General features: G+C 46.8%; 1 protein-coding gene across 2 annotated transcripts; it reads right to left on the reverse strand.

Annotated features, from left to right (window-relative positions):
* Window positions 1–1,809: 1,809 nt before the first annotated feature.
* tgfbr2a (transforming growth factor beta receptor 2a) lies at window positions 1,810–24,393 on the reverse strand. Of its 2 annotated transcripts, none has more exons than XM_076011885.1 (7): window positions 24,282–24,393; window positions 15,846–15,987; window positions 14,564–14,754; window positions 11,266–12,044; window positions 10,013–10,154; window positions 3,505–3,629; window positions 1,810–2,847 (listed from the first exon to the last, which is right to left on the reverse strand). In XM_076011885.1, exons 1-7 carry the CDS (start codon window positions 24,286–24,288, stop codon window positions 2,668–2,670), a joined length of 1,566 nt encoding a protein of 521 aa, XP_075868000.1. In that variant the 5' UTR covers window positions 24,289–24,393; the 3' UTR covers window positions 1,810–2,667. The 2 variants fall into 2 exon arrangements, with proteins under 2 accessions (XP_075868000.1, XP_075867999.1); XM_076011884.1 differs by lacking the exon at window positions 24,282–24,393 and adding an exon at window positions 19,104–19,371.
* Between the last annotated feature and the right edge of the window lie 1,619 nt (window positions 24,394–26,012).

A 26,012-nucleotide genomic window follows, 5' to 3' on the forward strand; every position in this document is an offset into this window, starting at 1 on the left:
GCAAGACACAAGGCTTCCCACGATGTTAGTCTCTGGAATTCTTCAGTCACCTCTGTCTTGACTCTTTACAAAAGCTGTTACACTTTTTCACTCCAGCTCAGGCAAAAGCAAACAGTCTGTTTTGTGGTTCGTTTGTGGCTCTATCGATCGGTGGTGTGACACCGACAGCGGCGGTCAAGAGTCAAACCACTCACGAAGGAATTTCCACTCCAATTGTCACAGCGGGATGTGACGGAAGCTGCAGTGGTAAACCGCAATAATCCGAACAATATAGCAAATGACACTGAAATCTGAAGTGTCTCTTAAATGACTGCAAAAGTCAGTGTATGAGACATGCATTTAAATAATCCACTGGCTTGCAACAAGAGAATTTCATGATCAATAGTGGCCACCAGCCTCATTTTGCTTCATGTTATTGTCCGAAAAAAATAAAAAAAAATCCTGAGTAGTACATCCTAACAAAGTGCTTATGTCTGAATCAAAGACAACATCAGGATGACACATCCTGCAGCCTCAAACCCAGCAGGAACAGGAAGTGAGGAGATCCAGTGAATTTCTCGCCTTGGATTCTCTAAGCAGGGAAAGAAATCTGTAACATTCACCCCAGAGACGTTCTCCATATTTTCTGGAACACCCACAATGTGAATAACAATCTTTGCGTATCTGTGCTTGAGCAGTTTTTTTTTTTTTTTTTTTTAAATCCCACCACTGGAAATCTATAAATGCAACTCTGTGCAAAACCACGAGCGTGCCAATGTATTGTGCACACGCTGGGCGTCACAGCACATGCCGGAGCCACCCATGTGTGCTCATTTTCAACAGATAAAAATGAACTGTGTCAAAATGTACGAAGCAACTTCCTGTTCCAAGCCCCAGAGCAACTGACATGCAACCGCAATTAGCATGATAGAACGCTTGTTATTCTGCAGCGAGCTGCAGCTCTGCACCGATGATTCTGATTCCCATGGAAATGACGTCGCTCGTGCACGAGGGTGCAGTCAGGAATAATGACAAGGAATGGAGGAAAGCGCACGTTCTTCATAAAATGGGAAAATTCTCTTCAACATGTATGAGTGATTCTCTCGCCTATTGATGAATTTTGAAGAAATGAGTGAAAATCCATCTTTCACTCTCTACTTTAGGCTCGGGTCCCTTTCAAAATGTGCATTAAATCAGCCCATGGTGATGTCACACAGGGCTGAGTATTGGTTCCCACATCTGACACCATCTTGTTTTCGTCCCCTTTATAAGCATGTAGAAGTTCGAACAAATCCTCAGTTCTGGCATGAAGCTAAAAGTCAGGAGCCTAAAAACCGAGGAATAAATAGGAAAAATATTTTTTGCTTTGAAAATTTCTTGAGTGAGGCTGCTAAATAGGTGTCTTGACTTGACGAAATAAATACCTCAAATTAGGTCAAATGTGGTACCTTCAAATGAAAAAAGTATATACTATAATAATACATTTCTCGCATCATAATCAGTCTAGGAATGACTCTCAATGCGCTGCAATATGCAGTTAGAAATGTGGTGCATGAAGGCACAGTTTTCAGCATGGAAGTCGTGACGCATCTTTAATGTAATAATAGGTACTAAGTGCCGGTCTGATTGTAAATGCAGGTGTCGGGAAGAAAATCATACGTATTGTTTTTGTAAATGAATGCAATTCACGACGTCACATCCAACCCTGTAATCATCACGTATAAAAGCCTGAGGAGAACTATTCACGGGCAGCTAAAAATAGCGCAGCATCATGTGAATGTTGGAATAAAAAAAAAAAGACATAACAACGATACCAAACTGAGGCATGGAGTGCTGTAAGCATTTTAATAATGGCGTCACTCTTTTATACAAAATAAGGTTATATTCCCTTTTTAAAGTAGCAAATGTCTAGAAAAGCTAAAATCTTACAGACAGCAAGCAGGAGCTTCCAGTTTACAGTCTATTTCTGTTTGTGTTTGTCACTCTTTTTGGATCAGAGTATAACCACCGCACACACCTGAACATTTCTACTCCCTCATGCTTCCTCTGTTGCTCTCTCTCTTTTACTTTATTTTAACCTCCTTGAGAATAAACACGATTTTCCCTGCACACCCCCCGCCCCTCCACGACAGGTTTCCTATTTGCTATGCCGCGGACGATTTTCCATTTCATGCCACACAAAATAAACTCTTGCACCACAAGACATTGCACATGTCATCCAGTCCCATCTAGAAGAAGAATATAAAGTCCAATATAGAATAGAAGGGGTATATTAGTGTTATCTTCATTTTACTCTCTTCTGTTTTTCCCCACATACGGTCGATCCCTTTAGTTCCTTTGCCTGAAAACCTGACGAAAAACCCATTTGGTGTGCATAGATACTGCTAAAGTGCAAACAGTGTTTGGTTTAAGAGGAAGCAGAGTTTTCCCTTTTATGTCTTAATCCAGTCTTTGAAGTGGATGTTTTCCAAGAGGAGGAAAAAATAGGAAAAAAAGAGTCTTCCTCTGCTTTGCACAGTTGTGCTGGTCCTTACCTTCCCAGGGAAGTCCGTCACTGTATCAACCCTGTTTTACCTGCACCAGTTTTCCAGTTCGCTCGGCGGTCATGCGATGATGCATTTGCATGGATTTCCGACTTCCGCGATTCCTCCGCTGCCCTCTGGGGGTCGTCGTTGCCTCCGAGTTCTCTTACTTCTCGTCCACGGCAGAGATCTCCTCTGGGATTTTCTCCTCCGAGTCGGAGCACTCCGACAGTTTGTCCAGGTACTCCATGTCGTAGAAGCGCTCGGCGACGCACTGGGCCGTCACGCGGGCCTCGGGGTCGTGGTCCCAGCACTCCACGATGGAGGCGCACACCATCTGGATGCCCTGTAGGGGGTGCGGTGGAGAAAAAACACAGTACTGCACATCAATACTTGCAGAGTTTGTCGCCTGGAGTATCCAAGCATACGTGTGTGGGTATTCAGCCCTTCCAACAAACAACAACAAACATTTATTAAATTTGGTAGCGATGAAGCAAAGTGAAGACGACCTTCAAGACCAACTTTGGCCTTCATGCTGTATTTCTGAATAAGTGGGGTAAAACTTTCTTGAAACAGGGGAGGCAAGTGGTGCATTTGAAAAATACCTGCAGCTGAAATGTGAGCCATGAAAACATGGAAGTAGTGAAGTAGGAAAATCTTCTGGTCTTGCAAACTAGTAGTGAAGATGAAAAACTTTGCAGACGCACCCAGATGCTATTAACTGCTTCAGCACCACTTCAAACAACAACTCTTTGCCATCTATGTTTTTTGGGGCCTGCAATACACCTCAGCATGTGTGTTTTTACTTAAATATATCACAGGCAACAATGTTGTACCCACGAGGGGACGGGTCTCGGCTTCCTCCTCTGCAAATACTGTGTTTTTCATGCGTCAACGCTCTGATCTTCAGTCTTTTGTTTTGCCAGATGAGGCGAGAGCACCGACGGCACAGTGGATTTAAGGCTCCGCTGTGTCTTTGGCGTGCACGTGTGGCGCGTCTCACCGTGTGGCTGATCCAGCTGTCAGGGATCTCGGGCCTGCCTCTGTCTCGCAGGACGCTGTCCTTCATGCTCTCCACGCACGGGTTCTCCCTCAGGTTTCCAAACGGTGGCTCGTATTCTTTCACCTCTGAAAGAAAACAGCGCGAGAAAATGAGCCTGCGACGTCGTCAAGCTGGGAAGACAGTCCGGTGAGAGACGACAGCCCTCTGGAAGACCAGCGTGCGCGCGGCAAGACGCAAAAGATGCTCAGAGGAGTGACATTAAAACCGAAGCGGAACACGCGGCCGGCCGAGCTGTGGCTGCTGCTGCTGCCGCTGATGGTGAAGGCCGTGAAGACTTGCTGAGGAGAAACACTTATTATTATCATCACATTTTTGCCCTCAGCGTGACGGAGCTTAAGGGATCTCACCAACACGGCTCCAGCTTTGTGTCGGCTCCCCCCTTTTTGCACAACCAAATCCAGGGCTGCTTGTCAGAAACAGTTTAGCTGCCGCCGCCACCATGTCGACTCAGGGCGAAGATTTTCAAAGCGGCCCGGCGCAGAGGATAAAGTCCGGCACTGCGGGTCAAGACTTTCCAAAAGACCGTTTATCTCACGCAAACTTGTGTATCCTCGGAGGAGAAGCAACAAATCACATTCCATTGTGCTCAAGAAACGCATGTTTTTTGTTGGGCGGGGCGGAAACAGCAAAAGAAGCCGCTCAAATCGCTTAAGTGAGCAATCAGGCAGTTTCCCAACCGAGAAAAAACACCAGATAAAACTTGGGGCTCACATTTAAAAATAATAACCTAAAAAAACACACAAAACCCTGAAAATCCTAAGCAAGACATCGACCTCTTCTGACTGAGCTTGGTTACAAATTCTGATGCTGCATTTTGCTGCGGACAGTTTTAAAACAACTCTTAAAACACTCCAGAAAGGACTCAGACAGCGGCGTGCGCTCTGATTGCACCATCAGGTCGGGTCTGGCAGACGCTGATTAAAAACAAAGGAGGCGCTATGACGGCACTGCAGCTTGGAACAATGCTGCAGCAGCTGCTTAATGTCACAGTTCATGTGTGACGCTGTTTTCATCAGTCGGCGTTCCTCTCTGCCCTCTGTTTAGCTCTCAGACCCGGTGCCAGGCCTGCTCCCTTTAAAGCTGCGCAGAACAGCCACAAGGCACTTCCAGTCACTGTGTAATGAGCCGCTGCTAGAAAACACACTGAAGTGGCTCCAAACACACGTAAACCTGATCCTCGGTGCACTTTGGTCCCGCGCTCTTCCTGTCTATAATTCCCCCACACAAAGTTTACGTGACTGGAACAAAAGCAGTCCAAACACTCTGTGGGTCAAATGACGACTCTGCTGGAGGATTTACGGCTATAAAAAACAAAATGAAAACAAGTCCTGTGATGACGGTGTAATGTTTCAGTCTGGCGGGACGTGACAAAGTGCTTACAGTAAGTTGCAAAGCTCCCACACTGTTGGATTATTCAACAGCAGGGACACAATTGTACGGCGTGTAAATGATAACGTGTGAAATGAATGCGGATAAAAACTTCGACGAGAAATGTGTGAAAATCTAACACTTCCTCGGACTGTGGCTGTAGCTGGAGTCAAACTTCCAACCTTCTCGCTGTAATGTGGCTGCAACAACCATCGCACAGTCAAAGACAAAAAGAATGTGCATGATTGTGCAGTAGGGACTTAGCTGACCAACCCCCCATTTTCCCAGACAGTGCCATCATCACACACAAGGTTGGGTTTTTGTGTATAAACATTGTGCCCGTCAATCGCGGAACGTAAGAGAAACTGTGAGGGATATCTGGCTGTTATGACAGGCGGGATGGAGTGTGTACAGCATTTGAATCCACATTCTAAACCGCTGGCAAACATGTTTACACACTCCTCTCCAAACAATGGCTCCCAAATAGGAAATACTACTGAGACCTGAGTGTGTGTATGTGTGTGTATGTGCGCTTAACTGTGCAGACCAGAAGGGGAAAGATTGACCAAGTCAAAATTAAAAAGGAAAAAAAACAACAACCCTGTTTTTTTTTTTTAATTCCTGGAGGCAGACCATAATTTCACTCTGAACAAACAAAATGCTATTGGAAAGGCAACACAGGGTGTGGAAGGGAGGAATGTCGGAGGCTGCCAGGCGACAAGAATCCTGTGGAGGAAAATAGGTTTTGGCAGAGGAACCAGGAGGGACCTGGACTCGCTGTCCTACATATCCTATAATTCTGCGTGGCTGAGGCTGACTTCACCCTGCAGGTTTCCCCGCTTGTGCACAAGGTGCCTGAGAGACTTCTCCTCCTATGCAACCCCCTCTTATATGCAAAATATGATCAATGATGTCATCGAGCGACTCGCAGCGTCCTTTGACCGCCGACTCAACCGCCAACGGAGGAAATCAGTTGATCCGGATTGTTTTGACAGGAACTTGGACGTGAATCTGCTCTGGGATCACCATGTCGTGGTCCGACTCCAGGAATCGGCCCGAACAAAAGTGGCCGACGAACGAACCTCGGCGACTTTGCGCAGCTGCAGCGTCCTCAGCTGCTTCTCATCAGGCTTGCGGCGGCTCCAACACTTGTTAGTGTTCAACGCAGCTTGTAAAAATCCTCAAGCACACGTGTTTTCATATTAGCCGAGCCTAATTTTGTGTCCCCTGGCCTGAAGGAAACCTTAACCTCCATCTTACCCTGGGCTCCAGACTCCAGTTTTTTTTCCCTGGTAGTTTTTTCTGACTGTCTGACTTAAACTGCACTGACCGGGGTTTCCAGTTACTCATAATGGACGGGCACCTCTGATTGCAGCAGAAAACCTGACGGAGCCGTGCGGCAGCGGGAGGAGGGCCCCCGCGTCATTAGCGCAACAGGAGCCGAAACATGCAGTTTTGTCGTGTTTGTGTTGCCGTCTGGCTGCCACGAGGACAGCAGCGAAACAAGCGCACCCGTCACCTCTCTCCTCATTTATCCTAAAAAATAATGAGTGTTTGCAAAGTGATTTTAGACACGCAGTGGACCGTTAACACAGTGGAACTGCTTCTGTGCTATAATGCATGTAGCAGATGAAAGTGCAGCAAAAGGGAGGGGAAAAAAAACAGGTGGGAGGAGCAAACTGAACCATATGGGACTGTAGCAGCCAGGTTGTTGCTTTCGCAGCAGGGCGACCACGTGACGTCTGAACTTGCTCGCTCTCAAGGAATCTGGAGACGACAAACCAACAAACTGCAGACCCACATTTAGTAATCTGAAAAAAATTGCAGTTTTTCTTTCTCCGTTTTCCACCATCTAGGCGGGTCAAGAGAAGTTGAAGGTCCGACATCTGGGGAGCAGCTGCCCCGAGCTCTTCCTCCTCCGCAGCCTCGGCCGGCTGGCCACGCCCTCTCCGGGGACCAAAGGCATTTCTCTGCCTCCGTCTACATTCAACACCACACCACCATTAACTCCTCCCGCCCCCCAAACTATAACGTAGCCCCGCCTGCCTGAGGAACGCCCTCACGCTCTTCCCGAGCCCTAAATGTGGACTGGAGAAAATGAGACGGGAGAGCCGGTTAGAGGGAAACACAGACGGAGAAAGAGACTCCCCGTGCCTCCCATCCAGCACCCCCAGCGCCACCTTACCTCGCAGATCTCCTTTGCCCTCTCCCCAACCCTGGACCCCTCAGGTCCTCCTCCCAGCAGCTCCTGTGTGTCCCACGTTCTAGGCTTCAGGGCAAGGGTGATTGAGCGTTCTCTGTGGCAGCCCCAAAGCTCTGGAGCACTTCACCTCCTTTCATTAGGTTCTCGCTTTCTGTTCACATTTTTATATTTTGCTGTTTAATCTGTTTTAATGGTGTTTTTTGTTTGTTTTTTTTACTTTCGTACAGCACTTTGGTCAACTTTGTTGTTTTAAAATGTGCTATCTAAATACATTTGGTTTGATTGGGTTCTCTCCCTCCCAGGTGTGATGATGAAGGAAGCAAAGCGATGGCTTGTGGCTGGCGCCGGCTGCTGCCTAGCAGATCTCAGATCAGACCGGCAGCCTCGGGAGCTGCGACAGAGCGGCTCTGTGGCTGCCTGCCGCCGCATTGCAGAGCAGTGCTGATCAGACATCTGTCTGTCACACACACACACACACACACACACACACACACACACACACACACACACACACACACACACACACACACACACACACACACACACACACACACACACACACACACACACACACACACACACACACACAGAGGTGGCATGAGAGACAGAGGGAGAGCAAAGCTTTACTCCTGTTATTATGCATATAAAAAAGATGCCCGGGGACAAAACCGTTTTTGCATTTCTGTCTGCGCACACATGCTTTAATTTGCGTCTCAACTGGAGTGAGCAGTGGAGCTTGTCATCAGTGACTCACTCAGCCTCTCCGAGGACAACTTGGCAACTTTGACTGAAGCGCCAAAGTCGCTGCAAACAAGTCAGCCGTGCTCTCCAGGCCCCTCCCGTCTCCCGATCAATACCCGAATTCAGCCCGAAAACAATTTGCGGAGAGATTCCGAGGGATCCGCCGAAGCAAATCGCGGTGTCTCATTTATGCCGCTCATTCATTCCGTCTTTGATCAAGGTCACAAGCTAGCTGAGTTTCAGAGAACACATTTTCAGAGACGCTGATGCAGGAACAGGGTTGCATCGGAAAAAAACCCACATTATCTCACATGTTTATGTCTCTATTCTGGTCCAGGGAGGGACGGGAACGTCTCCGTTTCCACTCTCTCTTGGCAGCAAATCTTTGCTATCCCTGTCTGAGGTGCAGAAGAAGAAGAAAACTAGACGGGCGTCTGCAATAATACAGAGCTGTGATTAACCGATTCCTCAGCAGCCCGAGGCTCGGAAGAACAAGAGACACAGACTTTCTACGCAGGAAGGGGGGAAAAACTGAGTTGTGTCTTCAGAGTCTCGGACGGTGTTTGCAGTCTTTAAATAAAAGGCAGGTGGCAGAAAACAAAAGCACAGGAAAGGAAAGTAGAAATGGGTAAAAATGGATGGAGGACGAGTGGGAGAAACAAACCCACTGCCGCTTAAATCCCTCCAGAGGAAACCAGGCCGTCTGGATTCTATTTGGTCCATCTTCAGCGGAACGCATCCTGTCTGCTTTAGCCACAAAACATCCCCGCGTGCTGGGGCATTTTCGGGCAATTTCGCCCCCGAGAGTGACGCGTCTCGGAGACAGCGGGCGCCCCTTTTTTCCAAAACAGGAAATGGTCCTGGCTTTTGAAAAAGGTGCAGCCACAGGGCTCGCATGTTCCAGAGGAAAGAGCTGGAGGGTGAGAGGTGGAGAGGTGGAGAGGTGGAGGGGTGGTGACTGTGGGTCACTCTGCGATGTGGGCTTTTTTCTGTCTTAAGCGGAGTCGTGGGGCAGCATAACTACGAGATAAACTTGAAGGAGGCCCTCCGGGGAGGGTCGGCGAGGGGGCGGGAGGGGCAAAACAGGAAAAGGGCAGAGTGGAAGCGCCGGAGCTCAAACCGGCCTTTCAATCACTCCTCTGACACAATGGAGACAGAAGCCGTCAGGAGAAACGGGGCCCGGACCGCTGAGACACTGGTGGTGGTGGTGGTGGGAGCGAAAACAAACGCCCGGGTGTCAACATGAAACCCTCCCAGGGGTGGTTCGCCTTCGGAGTCGCTCATTTCTATTATTTGCACATATCCTGGCCTTGTTCTTTTTTTTTTTTTGCGGCAGGATGACAAACACGAGCAGCAGCGCGTTTAGTGAAGCGGAGGGCCGATCCTTGAGGCTGCCAGCCAGATTTATTGCGTGTTTGACACTTTTGTATTTTTGTTCCCACAGTGATTAATGGCCCGTGGATGACACATACACATGCACACATACACACGCACACATACACACGCACACATACACACGCACGCAATGTGAGGCCCGGGTGTGAAGTCTCTGGCAGCCAGTGAGTGAAGTCAACACGGGGCTGCTGCCTAATTGGCAAAGTGGTCAATGTGCTTTTTATTCCTCTGAGGTCAAACAAGATGCTGAAGCTACTTTTTTTTCTTTTTTTTTTTTAATCTCTTTTCACTTGAGATTTTTTACCCGAGCACCAAAGGGCACTTCATCACTTCAAGCTTTTATCGATTTCCTCTTCACGCACTGTCCCAAGATAATCTGTGACCGGGGCAGACGGAAACACTATTATTGCTGTCCTCCACTGAACTTAATGCTGTAAGTGATGGTTAGCATGAATGCGGCAGGGAAACCATGCTATTAGTCAGCGCTGTATCTAAAAAAAAAAAAACATGCTCTGAGGTGACCCCGATCTTTTTACTTAAAGTCCATTGACTGACACTGATGGATGCAAATCTAATGATTTCAGGAAACCGCGAGACTAAATAAAGCCAAAATACCTGAATTTGAGTGTGATGCAATTCTCTTTGGCAGTGACAGAAGACACAGAAAGCGCTGGGGATCAGCTTTGCAGCTGCAACAACTGCATTACAACCTGAGGTCACGTGTGCCTGACTTCATCTTACCTCCGATCGCGCTGCACCTGGAGATCATCTCCCACAGCACCAGAGCCATGGAGTAAACGTCGGCCTGCTTGAAGGACTCAATGTTTTCCAGATTGATTCGGGACTCCAAGACCTCCGGGGCCATGTACCTGGCCGTGCCCACCTAGGAAAACACAGGCAGGGCGGGAGGGGGGGACGGGAGATGATGCCAGAGATAAATGAAATGCGTTATTAAAGTAATTGCGTTGCGTTGCTCTGACAAGGCACGACAGAGCCGCACATCCAGCAGCCGTGTGGTGAAAGCTCAGCGGAGCGACTCGGCACTGACGTTTTGTTTACCAGCACTAATCGAATTGCAGGCTGCCGCACCTCGTGTCACATCTCAGCGCGTGAATCAAAAGACGTTTGATGTGGAACATAATTGGAAAAAATGGAAAGGGAGGCATCGCTCCAGCTCGACAACATCTCTCGCTCGCCGCCATGTAATTATCACCTCGCCGGCCCCGTCGGCTGAAGCCTTCCCAGGAAATACACGAGAAGGACTTTACAATGCATTAGGTGTGCTGCAGCGGCGAAAGGTTGAGGCCTTTTCTGTAATGACTCATTTCCATGAGAGCGTCTGATAGGACTCTGGCCTATTACATCCACCTAGTGAGTCCATTAAGAAACCATCAATCCCCGTTTGTGTGATATAATAATAAAAACAACAACAACAACAACAACAACAACTAACACTTGCAAAAAAAAACCCTCCACAAACATTCACCATCTGCCGTCACAATGAAAATTGTGCCAAATATTCAGAAGCAGTTTCTTCTACAAAGAGGCCCCCAAATTAAAATTTGATTCTATTTCATTTGTTAGAAAGTGTGAATATTGACACTTCCTTTAATGTTTACTGTGTTACTGCTAAATACTTCTGATAATAAAAGCAGAAACTCAAATGTTTCAAATTCACAAACTTCTAATCGGCAAATAGATCAGAAGTTTGTCAAGGACAAAATCTGTTTAATAATAATAAAAAAAAAACCCGTCAAATTTACTGGTTGCATTTGAGCGAGTACATGGAAAATCTACTTAAAAGTTCCTCAAATTTTAGGGGCAAAATAATAAAAGAAATTGAGAGGAAGTATGGAGTCCTGGACAGTTTTAGTGAGTCCTGAAGGTTTGATTGACAGAATGGCTCTAATCAGGACCTCGAGAACGTCCTACCAAATAGCTAGAGATTGTTGCGCAACTCCAATATTTCAAAGCCCGGCGTGGGAGGGTTTTACCTGCCCACTGTTGGCCAGCTCCTCCACCGACAGGGAGTTGTCCAGCCGCAGGGCGAGGCCGAAGTCGCACAGGCAGCAGGTCAGGTCGCTCTTCACCAGGATGTTGGAGCTCTTGATGTCCCGGTGGGCGAGGGCCACCTTGTAGCGGCCGCAGGTGGTGTGGTCGCTGTGGAGGTGGGCCACGCCGGCCGCCAGCGAGCTGCCCAGCACCCACAGGTCGTGCCAGTCGATGACGTGGTGGATCAGGTACTCCTGCAGGTTCCCCCGGGGGTGGAAGGCCGTGATGAGCCAGTACTGCCGCTGCACCTTGCGCTCCTCGGCCGTCAGGAAGTGCAGCACGTTGTCGTGCCTCAGGTCGGCATCGGAGAAGATCTCCTTCTCGTTCTTCCACGAGGCGTACTCCTCGTAGGAGAAGATCTTGACGGCCACCGTCTCGAAGGCCTGCTCGCCGCCTGAGGACGACGAGCCCTGCTTCAGCTTGGCCTTGTACACCTCGGCGAAGCGGCCCTTGCCCACCAGCACGTCCAGCTCGATGGGCAGCAGCTCCGTGTTGTGGTTGAGGTTGTTGGCGTGCGTGGAGCTGCTGTCCGAGCCCTCCTCGTCCGTCATGATGGCGTGGGCGTCGCTAAAGTCCAGCGGCGGGCCCCGCTTGCACTTGGAGCGGGCCTTCCGCTGGCGGCAGACCCGATAGAAGTAGAAGAAGGTGACGACCACCACGGCCACCACCAGGAGGGGCACCAGGCTCACCATGATGACGGCCACCACCTGGGCCTCTTTGGCTACGGGGGGCAGGAGAGAAAAATAGCAGAAAGAATTTTAAGAATGCCTGTTAAACACCCACATCTGCACCGCTGGATCAAATCTACTTGAATTCATGTCATTCAGTCTTACACGTTGCAATCCTCCTCATCAATTAAACCATTTAGTGCAAGCAATGCTACACTTAGGCCCGGGGCTGCTGGCTCTGCTCTAACCAGGCAGAGTTACTGTGGCTCTCAACCAGCCACTTGAGAGCCACCTCACCGGCCAGACTGTGAATTCAACGGCTCAGTGACTGGAGGCAGAATGTGTTCTGCTGGCAGCAGGAAAGCACAGTGGCTGCGGTGCATCCGGGGCTACGTGTGTGACAGAATCTGCCTTTAACAGATCGTCTAATGGGAGAAATTGCTTGACAACCAAGATGGATTCGATTGGGTCAGCTGACTGGTTTTGACTTCCATGTCCTGCATGGAAAGAGAAAAATGTGCACTGGTGCCAAGACTACAGCTGAAAGCTGACTGTCCAGCCCTGCTGGGCGTTTCAGAAATCTTTCAACCCAAGATCTAAATAAAAAAAACAAAAAAAAAAAAAACATATTTGTTGAATTTCCTTGAACTTTCAGCCAGTTTTTCGTTCAGCAGGCTTTATAGTTTTTTAGAGTGATTAAAAAGGTGCACATCCTCTAGAAAACTATTTAAAAAAGAACTCCATCAGAAAGATCAGCACTCAGCACAGACTGATCTTTCAGTACCTCCTCAGCGTAGCAGAGGAGGGTGAGCCATCCCTCAGGAATGTCTATAAGCACCAGGAAGTTAAACTTAGCGTCTGAGATTTGGAAGGCAAACCGCTCCAAAGCCCCAAGCCGCTCAACCGCATATTGTGTCTCTTCAGGGTGCGCGTCTGATCGCTCTAATTCAGGAGGACGCGGTGTTTCTGGGAGTTGCCATGGTTTGGACAAACAGCGAAAGTTTATGGCTGCGCCTTATTTACCGTCAAGCTTTTAAGCTGCAGTCAGGAAAAAATGAAGAAAAAAAAATCTTGTCACAACTGCTCCACTGTTTGGTAACTTCTGAATGTAATTTTCAACTATTTTTTTCTGCTTGCTGACTGGTCCACAGCCTCTTTTTCTTTTTTCACACTCCAAATCTGCCACTTCAGAAAAACACAATACATTTTGCTTGAGAAACTCGTTTCCCAAGAACCTGCGTTAGTGCGGAGCGGAGGGAGGTTGTTCCGAGGAGTAAAGATGAACAGAGGGGTCCTCGAGCTGACTGCCCTCTCACCAAACAGGAAACCACATGTCTGAAAACCTCTGCACGGCCTCAGCTAGTTTGTTTTTATTTTCCTGGGGTGAGAAGCTGTTTTTCACAACATACCTGTCACTGTGCCTCGCAGACCTGCGCAGCTAGGACTGAAAACTGTTGACATCCTGGATGAAAGCGCCCAAAAGGCTGCGAAGATTGAAAATTACTTTAATTTGGAGGATGGAGTCTGATAAGTTATCTGAAAGACAAATAGCAAGATGATACAACTGAAATCTTCTCACTTTTGAGCTCAATGAACCCCACACTTCATGCAGAAAGTCAGTCTTGACTCAGTTCACTAGCTGAGGGGCAGGAGCATAATCTCCCAGACGTACCGGTGCGGTTAACTTGTGGTTCGTCTCTCTGAGCGCAGCCATTACAACACTGTCCCATGTGAGGAGCCAGGAAGCAGCAGCGAGCACACGGACAGACAGACATTCTCCAGAGCAGCACAATCTATTTCCGTCACGTGGTTCGCACCATGCAGATGCTTTCAATTTGGCCCTGTGTGCGGAGCCGGGGCCCGGAAATGTACCTCGCTGTTGCTGCTGCCTGGATGCAGCGGCAACAACGGAGACGATTCCAGGAGTGGTGGGGAGAATCGCACGCTCCAAGAGTTCTGTGTTCAATCATCAGTGTATCTGCTGAAGCGGCGTCGCAACAAGAGCACAGCACAAGCTACAGGAAACTGGCGTGCGACTATTAAACATGGCCAAAAAGTGTCTGTGACGGTTCTCGGTTGTCCAGATGATCACAGCCTTGAAGGTTAAGTTAATGCAACTGCACTAGTTGTTGTTCTCATCCACAAGTCTGAGGCCCATTCTCAGCACTGAACAAGCCTTTGAGTAGAAACGGATGAGTAGAAAGGTCTTCAAGATAGCAAAAAAGAGTTTAGCTGCCTTAACTTAACCTTCAAAATGGCAACAACAGCAACGGAGTCTTCTAGTTCAAACAGAGCAGCTGTTAGAATATATTGCAGTTCTTTTTTTAATAGAGCAGTGTGGATACAACACATCTCTTCCTTTGATTAAGACTCTTCCAATCCTCCATCTCAGCAGTGGATGGCCACTTAGCTTAGCTTAGCATAAAGACGGAAAACTAACCGAGCTCTTGCGGCTGATCACAAACACGGATGTGTACGTTCCTCCCTGACTATTTTTGCCATCTGGGAGGGAAGTGAAAAAAAGTCATACGTGCTACAGATGGTTTGCGGAGGGGCCTTAGTTTGTACATACCGGAAGGGAAAAAGATGTTTTCGTTGCACTCCTCCTCCGAGCACGAGCAGATAAAGAACTGCGAGCCCATGCCCACCACCTCTTTCATCTCACACTTGCTGTTGTTGTAATCCTCCAGGGCCAAGTCGTGCAGCCTCTGAGCCGGGTTGTGGCACACCGTATCAAAGGTGGTGTTGTTGGCCGTCTTCCGCCTTGCGGGGAGGGAGAACACACGCGGAAGACACGCGGTGGATTAGGATTAGCGCCTGCACTGATACTTTCGTGGCAACAGGGAGATGAATTTCAGAGACACTCTTCGAGGAAGCAGAAGGACAGGTACTTTGCAAATAATGCAATCCCCCCCCCCAGCTCTACTATGATAAATCAGCAGTGTAAAATGTCATGTACACATGTACAGCCTAAAAACATACATACCCCTCCACCTGGTCACTGTTACTCTGTTCATATTGTTTATACTCCACCACTGTTTAGACACTCCATCGCTGTTTATACTGTTGATATGTACATTTGCTCTATTATTTATGTACCACCAACATTCTACCTCCAGATTTCCCATATTTCCCATATTTTTATATCCTGTACTTATCTCAGCTTGTATATAGATTTTAGTTAGTTACTGTATTCTGGACCTGGGCAACGACATTTCATTGTGAATTGAACCACTGCGGTGTTTCTTTCATGATGACAATAAAGAAAGTCTAAGTCTAAGTCTAAGTCATGTCTGTCTCTCTCCACAGCCTCAGCAATATGGACATCGCCACGACGCGATACAAAATTACAAAAACACAGAAAGCGAGGAAAGGAAAAAAAACCGAAGCGGCACTTATATACGTATTTAAATTTCGCTTCCTCGCTGAGCTGCCATATGAGAAACGTTTTAAAGAGGCGCCGCTGTCCGTTTCTGCTGACCTCAGCTCGTGAACGTAGAGTACGTGCAGCGTATGAGGCTGATATAACGAGAAACACCAGCGCAGCCTTAAGCTTTTAACACCAGCACAAATCTGTTTCCCTGCTGCATCTCACATCCATCCTTTATTGCTGATGGTCGGCTCGGCCCTCGCGCGTCCTCATAATTCAGTCAGATGGCTCTCGCAGAATGCTGAGCGACAAACTCGTCAAAAGTGCGACGTCGGCCTTCAGGCACAACTTTTGCGCAATCGGGTGAGAAAGTTTTCTCTGCCGCTCCAGATCAAGCCCACGCAAGTACGTTCATGTCTAGAAGTGCCCTGCGTTAAGAAATATGGATGGGAAAAAAAATATGTTGCAATCAGCAGACACGCACCAGATAGTGACGCACACATCTTGTACGTCAGGGCAGATGGCCGTGATCTCGCAGTCCACCTTGCAGGTCCTCTTTCCAGTGCAGTTGGTCGCCCGCTCGTCGCAGAACTTGCACAGCTTCCTTATCTTCACTCTCGAGGACTCTGGTAAAGAGAAGGGAATAAGAGAAATCAGATGCTGAATTTGAATTTGAGAGCAGGAGAAGCGGCAAAAAATAAATAAATAAATAAATAGTGGATGGAAGTTTAAATCACCCCAAAAACAATCAAAAATGAGAAAGTATAAGGCATTAAAATGAACAACCATGCCAGAACAGACACTGTCATCACAAGAGTGGAGGTTTGGAATGTTTCAATAAGCAGGAGCAGATATTAGACATGTGCACTAGAAAATCCATTCTACTCAACAGGGCCACCCCCTAAACCCCCCCGCCCCTCCCTCTCCTGTGAAGTCAACAATAGAAGTGGAGCACAGCGGCATCCACCTCCGAAAGTCTTGTTCAGACTTGACTTTGCCGGCAGGCAGATCCAAATGTGAGAGACAGACAGCGCCATGTGATGATGAGTGCCTGTGGGTTTGATAATCATCAGAGGAGACCGCAGCCAGACAGGCAAAAACAACAAACACAAGGAAACACGGATGCTGAGAAGTCTCTAATTTGTCGAGCCGATGAGTCGGCTCCCCATGTCGGGAGGTGTAGTGGCAGCTTTGGTTGTGAATGTCAAAAAAATAATAATAATAAAAGAAGCAGGGGCAAGGGCAAACTCATGCATCAGTGTCTGTGAATGTGAGGGGAGGAATAAAAGCCTGTGGTGGACTGGTCATTACTCCAACTGCTCTCTGCAGTTGCCTCTTTTATCATTTGAATAGCCGAAAATGATGAGTCTGAGCTAATCTGAGTTATCATCTCCACCGCATTAAATCACTTTCAATCATCGTCAAACTAAACGCATTTCAGGGAAGCTTTGCGCCATGGTGTTGGCGCCATGGCTCACATGTTACATGGTGACATCGTTTGAGTGATACGTGCACTCGTGCACCAACTACAAATACTCTTTCCCTCCACAGACCTTTAAAATTGTAATTCTATATTTATTCGCTCGTAATTGCAAACCACATTTGACAAGGAAAAAGAAAGCCAAGGCTTGAGTTTCTGCTGAGGATATTGAGTTTGCACAGGAAGTGCATCTTTTGTTGCACCAGACCAAGAAATGTGAAAACATGTACCAGCTGTCAGATCCTAGTTGAACTGACGCAAGCACATGACTTCAAGTCAGACAAAATAGTTTAAATTGAGAAGTGAAAGCAGACAGGAGACTTCAGTGTCTGTTTAGCCCTGACGCAAGAAGAAGGTGTGATCTCTGCCTGCTTTTCTGCGTGAGTGTGTGTGTGTGTGTGTGTGTTTGTGTGTTTGTGTGTTTGTGTGTGTGGTGAGGCCGCCACATAAAGGCTACAGTGTCATTTCACCTACTCTGCCGGGTGGAGTCAGCCTTGTGGTTTACAGCAGAAGAAATACAGTACAGCCTACAGCCTGAGAGAGCAGCAAAACTAGCACGTTGCACACAGAGACAGCAGGCTGAGGCCCCTTTCCTGCTGTCACTCAGTCAGTCAGCAGAGCGAGATACTTGAGCATCAAGCTAACAGGACGCTGCAGTCACGCACTGCCTCTGTCTTTAAGGAGATATAAAAACATCAACATACTGTGCAATATATTTGATGTCTTGATTAAAAAAAAGTGGCAGAACATTTTCAAGCTTGGCCTGACAAACCAATGAGCTGTTTTAAGTAAATGAGCATTAAAGAGGACAGTCCAAGCATGAGTGCTGGTGGTAGTGGGGAGGCGGTTGAGCCGAAATAATTATATCATTAGAGCAACTCCTCCGAAAGAGCATGTCATTTAAACCCACGGGGCGGGCTATGCGAGGGATGAATGGTGGTAATTGTCACCCAGGGCTACGTATAATTGCAGGGAGAGGGGGAGAGGATTAGCAGCAGCCAAAGCCACTCGGTGCCGCTGGGACGGAGTCTTGAGACGGATGAAAGTAAAAACACTGCTCCATCTTTGATGTGCACACTGCCAGCAAACTGCACATCAAAGTGGCGCTGACCCATCTGAGAGGAAATATTACGGGGACAGTTAACCCCAGAAATCCAAAAACACATTTTCCTCCCAACCTGCTGGTGCTGCGTGTGATTCCACATCACTCTGGCGCAAGGGCCTGGGTTTTGAGTGAAGTGTCTGTGTTTTCAGAGGTAAACAAGGCAATTATGATGCTTAGAGAGTCAAACACTAATCAAGACATCTAGAAATCCAGAAATCTATTTTGATCCCTATTAAAAAAAACAAACAAACTGCTGTTCTCTTACAGAAAAAGATGCACTAAAGTCCTGTTACTATTCAGAGTATTAGCACAACAGACCTTTGTGACAAGAGAACCTACAACCAATTGTAATTTCAATAAACTATTTTAAATAAAATGTCAGTTAACTAGAGTCTAGAAAAAAATATTCCAATTTAGCCGTAATTTGGACCAGAGAGATATAGAACATGACATGGAAGTTATCGACTTTGTTTCTTTTTTGTTTTAAACTTATAAGTCTCACACAACAAGCAGCAGCATAGTCAAAACAATTGTGTTTCATCAGACCAACTCGGAAAAAACAACAACTTTGAACCAGTCAGCAGCACAACGAAATTGCTTTCTTTGGCCACACAAACTGTGTGTGTCAGAGCCTAACTGCACGTCAACAGCGCACCTCATGTGCGCTTCACTTTTGTGACACCATCGATGTTCACACCCTCCTCGCATTATGAGCAGATGCCATTTCCTCTTATCCTCCATATTAAAAAAAATAAAATAAAATGCAAAACACACACACATTCAAACACCCAAACGAAAAAAAAAAAAAAAAAAAAAAAAACAACACCACAAACATTTTCAAATTGTGCTGACATTTCTCCCCAACAGCTGCTCTCACACGCAGTTTCGCTAGGCGCTAATTAGCATCATGTAAATTATGTTTACAAGTACCTCACTGCTGGCAAGTAAAAGTTTCTTAAAACGTCGTGGCGTTTACCGGCCTGCATTGCGTTCAGTCTTTTGTTCTCATGGGCATTTCGACAACAAGCGACACAAGCCGCCACTTAACGGTAATAGTCGCCAATTTGCGCGGCTGCTTCTACGTGCGTCGGCGCGGCGGCGGCGGCTTCCTCGTCCCCGCTTCTCCCCCCCCCGGACGACGAAGCGACTCAACTCACCCGCCTCCTCCAGCAGGATACTACCAAAGAGTATCGTTCCACACCAAAAAACGGAAAACCGAAGTAGCTCCATTCACGAACGGCCCGTAGTCTCCCCTCTTTCTCATTAATTTGCTGAAGCCGAGAGCCGGCAGGTTTAAGACGTCCGCACACTGTTGCTTCCACCCCCCGGACGACGACGTCTCCGCGGCGGCAGCAGCAACTTGTGCGAGGGAGGCAGTCAGGCAGGCAGGGCTTGCCCCGTGAGCTCCTTTTTTGTCTGAAGAAGGAAATCTTTAAAAAAGGGGGTTGGACAATTTTTTTTTCTTCTTCCCCGTCTTCTTCTTCTTTCCCCTCCTTCTTCTTCTCAAGGCATCCAACTCACAAAGTTTTGAAGCATGTCATTAAAAACAGGGCTGAGCGAGAGCCAGCAGGGCAGGATTCGAAACGATATGTTTCCAAAATAGTTTTTGTTTTGTTTTTTCTCTCAAGCGCTTCACTTCATCAGCGAAGACTTTTGAGGGACTCGAGACTCTTGCGTTTGAGGTTGTTGTTTTGAGCTGTCTGATGCACGCTCCCACACTCACGTTTCAGTGAATATGAACCCCACCCGTTTGGCATTTAAATGTCCATTTAAAGGCCCCATACTCTACTTGATTTTTTTTCCCAAGTAGATTTTCCCCTCCACGTGGTTAAAGAGGTACTAGCAAAACACACTATTCAGCTGCTTTTTGGCTGAAAGGTTTGCTTTCTTTTGCTGTGCCTACAACACTTTTTCAAAGGCAGCACAGTCTCCCGGCTCACTAAAAAGGAGAGTGTCAGTGCCTTTTGTGACATCACAAAAAAACTTTAGCATCTTACAGGCCCTCGGCCAAATTGCCTTCTTTGCTCTTCCTGTTAAAACCAGGAAGACTTTGTTGAACCTCCCATGCCTATGCAGTGTCAGAGGGTGGAACCAACACCTGGCTGGGTGTGTTGACTCAACCTGGGAGAAGTATCTGTGGCATATGTGACGTCACAAAGGGCTATTTTTCTGAACTGGATGTATTAGCATACATTTATGATAAGCGGAGAAAGCGACTGAAGTAAAGGATGGACTTTTCTGATTTCTGGGGCGTTACTGAGTAGCTTGAGACAGAAAAAAAATTGTTATTGGAATACTTTAATTTTACAGGATATATGACCTTACAAGGCACACAGCTTCTTGTTTTTCTGGACGTGATCCAGGCTCTCAGTTAATCAAAGATAACAAAAGAAGTGATGAGAGCCACTCCATATCTCACAGCTTTTTCCGGAGGTTGGGCCCACCCTAGTGGCCGTAAATTACCTGACTATTGCAGGGTCTTTGCAGACATGTGTTTTTGCTCTGAATTCTCATGGCATGATGTCAGGCTTTCTCGGGGGCCCCAGCCCTGAGACTGCACAGCTTATATCTCTCCACACAGGACGTCAACTCCTTCATGCGCCACCTCTTCTGTGAGCGTCATTAAAAGCTGGTGTATTGCTTTAGGCGTGGGCTCCGTGTTTGTGTAGGGTGTTGCAGAAAAAGTCATTCTTGTCAAAGTGGGCCAGTATTTAAAAGATCCAGTACTGGAGTCAAACTGATATTAAAAAAGAGCTGATTGAAGCAGTTCATTTGGCATCATTTATTTTAATTTGTAAGCGTTTTAACAGGCAAAAACTGGGAATTCGTCTTCGAGGAGAAGTTCATTTTGCTGATGTGGCTTTTAATTTTGGCTTTTAGGAAGATTGAGTATAGATGTGTGTGTGTGTGTGTGTGTGTGTGTGTGTGTGTGTGTGTGTGTGTGTGTGTGTGTGTGTGTGTGTGAGTGTGTGTGTGTGTGTGTGATCTGAACGCTGCTGTGCGATAGACTGCAAGCCACAAGGTGGAGATCTGACAGCGGCGCACGCCTGGGGTGTTCTCCTCACGGACTTCGCCACACGCCGACGCCCAGAGGGCCACGACATCCTGCTCACTGACCGCATCATCCAAACAAACCCATTTATGGCTGTGCTTTATCTGCCTCGCTCCCAACAGGAAACCGTTTGCCCAGACAAGGCTAATTTAAACACCATCATACCAGTGTAAATTCACTCGTCTCTTTATTCACTCTTACTTTTTTAGCTCTTTGCCCACACAAGTTTGTCCTCCTTGCCTTCAAGCGTTCTTCTTCTTCTCCGTCTTTTTTTCTTTTTAAATCCCTGCACAAACACAGATAAACAAGCGGCAGGCACACATCCTGAGTGGCATTATGCTCAGCAGCAGGTGCTCGGCGTTCCAGTAAACTTCTCAGGTCAGGAAAGGTAAACAGTCGGTCCTGATGACAAATCTGTGGACGGATGCATTAGCGGCGATAACGCCGATTGCAAACAAGTATCGCGCTGTGGCACAATAGACAGCAGCTCGGGGGTCTCCGCAGCGGGCACGCCGTTGTCGCACGTTTTCTCACTTACAAGGACAAAATAGTGAAAGTGAAACACAGCAGGAAATGAAATTCAGTTTTGAGCCAGATTATGACACAACTGTTGGGGCCAAGAAACTTTTGGGGCCATTGTTCTGTGCCGCAGCACTGATGGGTGTCTACATTTAAGCAAAACTTGTCAAAAATAATAATAATGATAATAATAAAGAAACACACACTGAAAAGGGGAAGTTGACATGTGAGAAAACGCTGCACCATATGACTTCACTGACAACATCCTGTTTCTTCATGTGAGGATCTGATGAAAGAGACAAGGTACCATGTGCACGGCACCTTTGTGCATGGACTTTCCAAAGGTTGATTGACGAGTTCTGTGTGCCTGAGAAAATCACTTTGCATCAAGTGGTTAAAAGTGGCAAAGTTTGAGATGGCCGCAAAGCAAAAGCGATTTCCCTTCCGCTTCAGATCATGTTTAAAAGCCACTTTTAAAGCCAGGCCAGCAACTCTTACCACAGATTCACCAGAGTTTCTAAATGTGCTGGGAGAGAGGCTCACAATTCGGATGGTGGTCGTGGCTCTCACAGGACCCTGCAGCCTGCACAAACCAAAATCAATAGTTTCTCATGTTCTCTGGGAAGTAAATATAGTTAATCATAGAGATGAAGGCACCATGAAAAGGATGGACGCATTTGAAAATAAATAAATATAGGACTTAGCCACAGAAGTGATCCTTTTGAAAAACCTGTTTGAAGTGACGTGCAGTGAGAGTAACCAGCTGGAGGTTTATTCAAATATTTACATGTTTGACACCTGCAGGTAAGGGATGATGAAATAAAACCACCAAACAAACAAACAAACAAACAAACAAACAAACACACACACAAACAGAGACATAAGATAGTCCTGGCAAAATGACCGGACAGAACAGGACCTCAAGGCACATTTATTTTAAAGAAACTATTATAACCTCTGATGACACCTAATGAATACACTTGTAGCCTCATTTGGTGACACTTTGCACATGCATGATTTAAAAATGTGGTAAGTATAAGAACAATATTTTTGCCCAAAGGGAGATTTCTTTTAAGAAGGCCTCATTAAACATTTGTACTAAATCGGTAAATTAGAAATTAAAAAGTCATATCTATTAATTTTTTTTATTGTTAAATTAAAGGTAATATAAAATTATTTCCTGTGAGCTACCAAGTTAAAATAACTGTTTCCATAAAGTCCTTTAAATTCACGTACATACTTTTTCCATGTGTACAAATCAGCACTTTGAAATATATTTAATATCCCCCGGTATGAATACACTTCTGTGACTCCTCTCTGATAAATAGAAATGGAAATGCTGCCAACATCGTTTCTTAGAAGTAAAACCGTCGGTGGCGTCTGCGCGGCTCATGTACACAAACGACATCAACTGCTTGAAAGTTGGCTCACGCTGGGCCTCGAGTTTGGGGAATGAAGGCGATGGGCGAACCGAAGAAGAACCCAATCCGCAATGACACACGGGAGGCCGTGTGCCAAGTATGTTCAGTGAGTGAGCCCAGTGATCCCTGCCTCCTCAGAAAGCCACCGCTGATAAATATTCAGCATTGGATCGTTTGAAGGGTGAGTCCCCGCAGGGGCCCAGCAGCCACACGCAGCATTTGCAAACATCTGCAGCAGCTTCGGCTCCTGATGAGACCAAAGATTCCTCCTCGTCTTTCCCATGGGAAAGGCTGGATGGAGCCAAACAAGGTTTCCACAGCGAAAAAAATAAAATAAATATGTCACGGAGGAAGGCAATATTTTAATGTTGGCCAAAGAACGCTTTCTTCCCAGAGCAACGTTCAAGGACCCCTGGAGAGGTTGGAACCTGATGCGGAGCTTTAATGAAAAACGCTAAAACAACATGTCAAAACACGTTGCGGACAAAGTAGAAGTAATGGATTAGTTTGCATCTACATGTATTGGATTTAGTTTTGTACAGCCAGTTTTTCCATCGAAAACTTGATGAAACTTGAAGCAGAGATAGAATTTGTTTTGCTTACTGGCAATTTTTATTTTTACAAATGTGTCTCTTGCATCACAGACATCTAATCATGGGTTAAACTGTTGTCAAACAACTCTCCTTTTCAGAGAGAAAAGAAACAACAAATAGAATTTTTAAACTTTAGCAGATACTTTGCATTACTGCGTATTTGCATAAATTTACACTTTTGCCTCCTGGCGGAAAGTTTTATTTGACCTCACGCCCTTCTTTTTATTTCCAATACAATCTAATGCAAACGCCTTTTATGATGCGTAAAAAAATTAAAAAACCCATTACCCAAGTAAACATCGGATGAATTGCCAATGAGCTGGTTTTCGCTAACAGCCAGTGCAGCAGCAGCAGCAGCAGCAGCAGCACCGTGCAGCTCTATCTTTGATCTGTGGTGAACAGATGTGCCGAACCATTAGCAGTAAAAACGTGAGCTTTACGCCGGGGTGGAGGAGCGACTTCACATGCCCCTCACTTCCTCTGGCTGCGGCGCAGAGGGTCGGAGCACAGGCGGGGAGACGTTGGGTGTGCCAGCGCAGGAAACAGCACTCATCCTGTGCCACCTTCTGCTCTTGTTCCAGGCAGGAAACACGGCCACGACCCCACACAGATAAGGGCAAGATGCTGAGCCGCGGCCATGTGGCAAATGACGCCTGACAATGGAGGCACTATATTACTCTGTGTTTGTGTATACGAGGGAGAGGGGGGGAAGAAATACTATTAGGGAGAGAAAGAAAGAGTTCCTCCAACCTTGCATGGCGACTGGTTGACTCAGAGTTCAGCCAGAAAGCCTCGCTCATCCATCTTGCCGGCCTCCAGCAGAGAACATTCTGAATCTCCGTAGGTTCCGCAACCAGTGGGCTGCGTTTGGTCACGGCAGAATGAGGAAGCGACTGCTGCGAGCAGGCGACGAAGCTCAAAGAGGAAGAAAAACAGGACAGAAAAACGTTTTTTTTTTTGCAGCGGTGGCATTTCCAATCAAAGTACGGTACCGTTACTGGAAGAAAGAGGAAGACTAAAAGTCAGTCAAATCTTTTCTTTGTTGTTTGGGGTTGTTACTACAATAAGAGCGGTCACATGCAGATTAATTTGGACCAATAGGAAGCCTTGAACTTGGAGCTATATCTAGTAACTGCAACGAGACACAAATTCATGCGATTGGTCTGCTTCTGAGTTACAGAATGAAAAATTTGGAAGTTTTGCCTGTCTTTTGCAAACACGCACCGCTGGCTTTTTCCAGATGGATGTCTAAGATAATGCACAGGACTAAGCGAACACTCCCTCACACGTGCCGGATACCAAACGTTGTTAGAATAAATCGGCAACTAATAAATCCTCCATCACTTCAGACTGTTTGCGTTATAATGCAAAAGCAGGAGGTTTTCTCGCTGCGGCCGGTCAAGTGTGTTGCTTCAGTTCTTTAAATACATTCCAATTAACAATAGATGGTGGAAAATGGACCAGATAAACACAGTAATATTGTTTACAGCCAAGCGCTCCGTGATATGCTCATCATTCGCGCTCCCTGTGAGAAACATTTTTGGGATTGAGCTGAATTCCAAATGGATTTGATTTAACGCCTCATTTCGTAAGCGCCCCCTCCCCAAAACCCTCCAGCTACTCCTCAGCTGGAACAGTCACTTTCCCTGACCAGTCTGTAAATTTAGCGTGACCGTGAACATCAGTGGCCCACGACTTGGCTCAGCTCGCGTCAATGACTTTGATCACTGGAGTAAAAAAAAAAAGAAAAAAGAAAAGAAAACCTGCTTCTCGCCCTCGTCTGCCTTTTCAGCGAACTGCGCGAGAACCGACGAGAATTCGAAACGGCTGAACGCCGTCCATCGGCGCAGCATGCCAATGACAGGCAAATTACAGCCTGCGTCGACCGGAGGCGTCGCTGCTCTCGCTCGACTCCGCTTGGCTGTGTCGGGGGGGTCGCACACAGGGCAGCTAATGAGGCTCAAAGGCGGCGGATCGTATATTTGACTCTCCAGTGAATACGTGCTACCAGGGATTGCAGAGGGCGATGTGCAGTAATGTCACTTTTGCTCACCAGGTCTGTTGGAGCTTAGCACAGTAACTCTTTTACCCTCTGCCAGATCCCAGCGTGCTCGCCCAAACAAAACTAGATTTCACGCTGGATGAACTTTCCTGACTGGAGCTCCTGCCGCCTCCTCTGACGAGGAGCTGATTTAAATATCGTAGAAAAATATCAGGCATAAGTGTGATGATTGGTTCCCGCTGAGTTTGTATCTCCATTTATAATCACAGTTATTAGTTTCTGGCTGTCTTGAATTTACTCAGTTATGTTTAGTGAGTTGAAAAAATCTTTATTGTTAATTTAAAAACAACTCAAAACTCACCAGGTAACATGAATTCCCAATATTTTCCTGTGCATCTGCTCACGTCCGTCACCAAGGAGCACAGAGGGGAGAAAGACAGACAGCGATGAGCAACACCCTACGACACAGCAACACAGCT

The sequence above is a fragment of the Nelusetta ayraudi genome, unplaced genomic scaffold (assembly GCF_046127955.1).
Source record: "Nelusetta ayraudi isolate G7.1 ecotype Tasmania unplaced genomic scaffold, CSIRO-AGI_Nayr_v1 ptg000135l, whole genome shotgun sequence".
NCBI classification, from domain to species: domain Eukaryota; kingdom Metazoa; phylum Chordata; class Actinopteri; order Tetraodontiformes; family Monacanthidae; genus Nelusetta; species Nelusetta ayraudi.